This window comes from Plasmodium falciparum (genome assembly GCF_000002765.6).
Source record: "Plasmodium falciparum 3D7 genome assembly, chromosome: 13".
Lineage (NCBI taxonomy): Eukaryota > Apicomplexa > Aconoidasida > Haemosporida > Plasmodiidae > Plasmodium > Plasmodium falciparum.
In genome coordinates this window covers 1,320,001-1,325,000 of record NC_004331.3, presented here as the reverse complement: position 1 = coordinate 1,325,000, position 5,000 = coordinate 1,320,001, and the positions used below count along the sequence as shown (strand labels likewise).

Below are 5,000 nucleotides of genomic sequence, written 5' to 3'. Positions count from 1 at the left end.
TACACATTGTTGATATTGTATGGGTAAGTTTTTTTTTTTTTTTTTTTTTTTTTTTTTTTTTAATGTTTGTAATGTGAAAATATATAAATGTAACCACAAATTAAAAAATGGAAACATCAACATCATATACATAGGATATATAAAATGAATAAGAATATGTAAAAAAAAAAAAAAAAAAAAAAAAAAAATGTAAATTTATTAAACAATAGCAGAAGCTGCTGATGATAATTTTGGCCACAACTCAGCACATTCTCTAGCAACAGGTCCGGTGATAGCAGATCCTTTCATTTCTCCTTTAGGATTAACTATAACACCAGCGTTATCTTCAAAATAAATATAATAACCTTCATGTCTTCTCCAGGCTTTTGATTGACGACAAATAATAGCATTCAAAACTTTCTTTCTTAAATCTGGTTTTCCTTTTTTTACTGTTGCTAAAACCATATCACCTAAGGAGGCGGCTGGTAATCTGTTAAGGCATGAACCAAATCCCTATAAAAATAAAAAATAAATAAAAAATAAACAGACATATGTTCATATGTTCATATGTTCATATATATATATATATATATATATATATATATATATTTATTTATTTATTTACACATTCCCTTATGGGATAAAATATATCAATTTTTATTTTTTTTAAATATATAAAGAAATCAGCATATTTATATTATCGGCTATTAAATTTATCAACATGAAAATTTATTCAGTCCTATCATTGTAATCATCATATGACTTTATATATTTATATATACACAAGGATAAACAAAAAAAAAAAAAAAAATAGAAACAAATAAATAAATATATAAATATATAATTATATATATATATATATATCAATATTCCGTATGTTATACCTGCACGGCTATAATATATAAATTTTTTCCTCCACTATTATCACAACAATTTATTAAAGCTCCTACAGGTAAGGATAATGTAATCCTCATTTTATTTTTTAATGTTCCTGCTCTTCCTCTTTTCATTTTTATTTAACTATTTATAAAAATATATATCTTAATAATAATAATTAATATTTACAAAAAAAATATTATAAATATATATATATTATATATATATATATATATATGTTTAATATTTTATAAAAAAAAAAAAAAATAAATAATCTTATTCAATTTTCAAATTAGAAAAACATATAAATATTTTATTTAACATATGAATTTTTCTTTTTTTTTTTTTTTTTTTTTTTTTGGAATTTATAAAAACTTTTAATTCTTAAAATAAAACATATAAAAAAAAAAAATATATATATATATATATATATTTTATTTTTTTTTTCTTAAAATATAAAAATATGACATTCAAAATTTAATAAATTAACATGAGAAATTATTTATTATAATATATATTATAACATATATATTATATATATATAATTATATATATATTTATAAATAAGTCAGATATTTTTCCAGGATAATTTATTTTGAAATTATTAAAATATTATATTATATATATATAATATAATATATATGTAATATATTATATATAATAAATATGCTTATTATGATTTACAAATAATATTGTATAAAATATATTATATATACTTATATATATATATATATATTATATTATTTATATTATAAAAAATTATGTTGTACGTAATATAAAATTTGTAAGTTTTAAAGGAAAAAATGTAGGCTCCCTATAATAGTGACATAAGGGTCACAATAAAAACAACTAAAGTAATATTTTTTTATAAGTATTATAAAATAATATATATATATTAATATATATATATTAAAAATATTATAAGATTAATATTTTTTATATATTTATTATATAATAATAAGTATATATATATATATATATATATATTAAAAATATTATAAGATTAATATTTTTTATATATTTATTATATAATAATAAGTATATATATATATATATATATATATTTTTTTTCTTTTTTATTGTATAATGATAATATTATCATGAGGTATAATATATTATAATTTATTGAAATAAAAAAAAAAAAAAAAATATATATATAATATATAATATATATAATATAATATAATATATATAATAATATTTATATATATGTGTATTCCTTTGTTTTTATTTATTTCATTTTTGGATGTTCCTTAATAATTTATGTTTTTGTTTTTTAATAAAGAGTTAAAAAAAAAATTATTCTTCTATCCATATATATATATATATATATATATATATATTATATATGTATATTATGATGGTTTTATATGTATTTTTACTTATTTATATATATAATACATAAAAAAAAAAAAAGCACAAAAAATACAAAATAAAAAGAAAATTTATATTTGTTCTGCGTTATAATAATAAAACATTTTTGTTTATAAAAAGTCCTATAAAATAAAATAAGAAAATTATAAAACAAATATATTTAAATCATGTGGTAATGAATGTATCGTTTAATAATAAGTATATAATAATAATATTATATGATTATATATTATAAATATTGCAAATTTTTTTTCTTTCATAAAAAAAAAAAAAAAATATATATATATATATATATATATATTTTTTATTTATTTATACATATACATTGTAATATTTTCATTTTATGTTTCAACTTTTACCTTATTTTATTATTATTATTTTTTTTTGTGTAATAAAATAATATTATATGTTGTCGAGGTTTTATATAAAGTTCGCATATGTAATTATCTAAACAAAGGGAACATGTGCACTTACAAAAAAAAAGAAAAAATAAATATATATTTATATATATAACATATCATATATATCATATGCATTTATGCATTGTACTTTTATAGATTCCACCTTTTTTTTTTTTTTTTTTTTTTTTTTTTGAACGTTCATAAAAATTATAAATTGATAAGATTATATTAAATAAATAAATATATATATATATATATATATATATAACCCATATTTTTTTAATATGCTTATCTCATAAGGCTAAATATATATTATACAAGTATGTATTATAATTATATGTGTAAAAATATTTTTACAAATAAATTTAATATTACAATTATTTAAATATATTTCGTTAATATATATATGTATATATAATTTTATTTTTTTTATTTTTTTATTTTTATTTTTTTATTTTTTTATTTTTTTATTTTTTTTATTTTTTTTTTTTTATTTCCTTTTCAAGTTGATAGAGAATACACAATATGGAAAAGATATATAGCAAGAATAAGTTGGACTATTTATCAATTATTTTTAATTTTTATAGCTGGTATAAAAGGCACTTCAAGGGTACCTTGTTAATAAATGAAAATAGTAATATAAAGAACACAACCTTGATAGAACTTTTAGGTAATAAGAAATTATTATTGAATGAAATTAATGCTTGTGAGGCTATATTAAAATTAAATGAGCATCATGAAAATTATGATTCATCGAGTGGTACATGTAACGTGAATAATATAAACCAACCAAACAACAACAATAATAATAAGGAAAATATTAACGACAATAATAATAATAATAAGGAAAATATTAACGACAATAATAATAATAATAAGGAAAATAATATAAATCCATGTAGTACCAATAGTTTTAACATCAATAGTTTTAGTACCAATAATTATAATAACTTTAATAACCCGTGCTGCAGTTTTAGTTGTAATATTTATGATTATTATGATATTTTGAAAATAGAAGAATTAAAAGATTTTTTAAAAGATTTTATTTTAAGAAATAAAAAAATAAATAAAGAATTCTTTGATACTATCGAAGAAGATATGACTATGTGGAAAAAGATCTTTTTCTTTGGACAAAAAAAAAGAACTCCAGAATTTTTGGACTTTTTATTATTTTATATTTTAAAAAAGGAAAATATTCATTTCTTTGAAGAAGAAACACGTTATATAAATTTACATAATTGGTTTCTTAAGAATAAAATATATGATATATCAAATGATAAGAAGGAAGATAATACACCTAGTGCATGCAATACTAATTTTATTCAACAAATTATTGAAGAAGATTTAAAAAATAAAAAACATACACATGTTATTACTAGATTCCCACCTGAACCTAATGGTTATTTACATTTAGGACATGCAAAAAGTATATGTTTAAATTTTGGTTTATCAAATAAATATGGTGGTAGAACCCATTTACGTTTTGATGACACGAACCCAGTTACCGAAGAAATTAGATATATAGAATCCATAAAAGAAGATGTCAAATGGCTAGGATATGATTGGAAAGAACATTTATATTTTGCTTCTAATTATTTTGAACAATTATATGAATGGGCCAAAATACTAATAAAACAAGGAGATGCGTATGTAGATGATCAAAGTATTGAAGAAATACGAAAAAATAGAGGCAATCTAAAAGACCCAGGGGTTGATTCACCATATAGAAATAGAACCGTAGAAGAAAATTTACAATTATTTGAAAATATGAAAAATGGTTTATATAAAGAAGGGGAAAAAGTTTTAAGAGCTAAAATAAATATGAAATCAGGAAATATGAATTTAAGAGATCCAATATTATATCGTATTATGTATAAAATACATCCCAAAACAAAAAATAAATGGGTTATATATCCAATGTATGATTATGCTCATGGGCAATCGGATTCCATTGAAAAAATTACACATTCCATATGTACATTAGAATTCGAAACACATAGACCTTTATATGAATGGTTTCAAGAAAAATTACATATTTTTAAAACGAGACAAATCGAATTTGCTCGTCTAAATGTAACATATATGGTCATGAGTAAAAGAAAATTGTTAACCCTAGTTAATGAGAAATATGTTAAGGATTGGGATGATCCTCGTATGCCGACCATATCAGGTATGAGAAGAAGAGGTTATAGTCCAGATGCCATTAAAGATTTTTGTAATAAAGTTGGTATAGCCAAGAGAGAAAATATGATTCCTATTGATCTACTTGAATTCTGTGTACGTGAAGATATGGATAAAAAAGCAATCAGACTATTTGCTATACTCAAGCCATTAAAAGTTATTATAACAAATTATAATGACGCTCCTGAT

The 5,000-nt window shown here is 18.5% G+C and overlaps 2 protein-coding genes and 1 non-coding gene across 3 annotated transcripts in view; 1 reads left to right on the top strand and 2 right to left on the bottom strand.

Annotated features, from left to right (window-relative positions):
* Nucleotides 1-198: 198 nt before the first annotated feature.
* Nucleotides 199-989, bottom strand: PF3D7_1331800 (60S ribosomal protein L23, putative; the record flags this gene model as incomplete). Its single annotated transcript, XM_001350014.1, has 2 exons — nucleotides 199-492; nucleotides 864-989. 2 exons carry the CDS (start codon nucleotides 987-989, stop codon nucleotides 199-201), a joined length of 420 nt encoding a protein of 139 aa, XP_001350050.1.
* Nucleotides 659-748, bottom strand: PF3D7_1331900. The gene has a single exon (XR_002966671.1). It is a non-coding gene; the product is annotated as a small nucleolar RNA snoR18 (small nucleolar RNA).
* A 2,166-nt stretch (nucleotides 990-3,155) lies between the features above and the next one.
* The window catches only part of PF3D7_1331700 (glutamine--tRNA ligase, putative), a gene marked incomplete at both ends in the record, with an annotated part of 2,757 nt that continues 912 nt past the window's right edge, over nucleotides 3,156-5,000 (top strand). Inside the window, one exon of the mRNA XM_001350013.1 lies at nucleotides 3,156-5,000. This exon is cut by the window's right edge and continues 912 nt beyond it. Coding sequence (XP_001350049.1) covers nucleotides 3,156-5,000 — 1,845 coding nt within the window.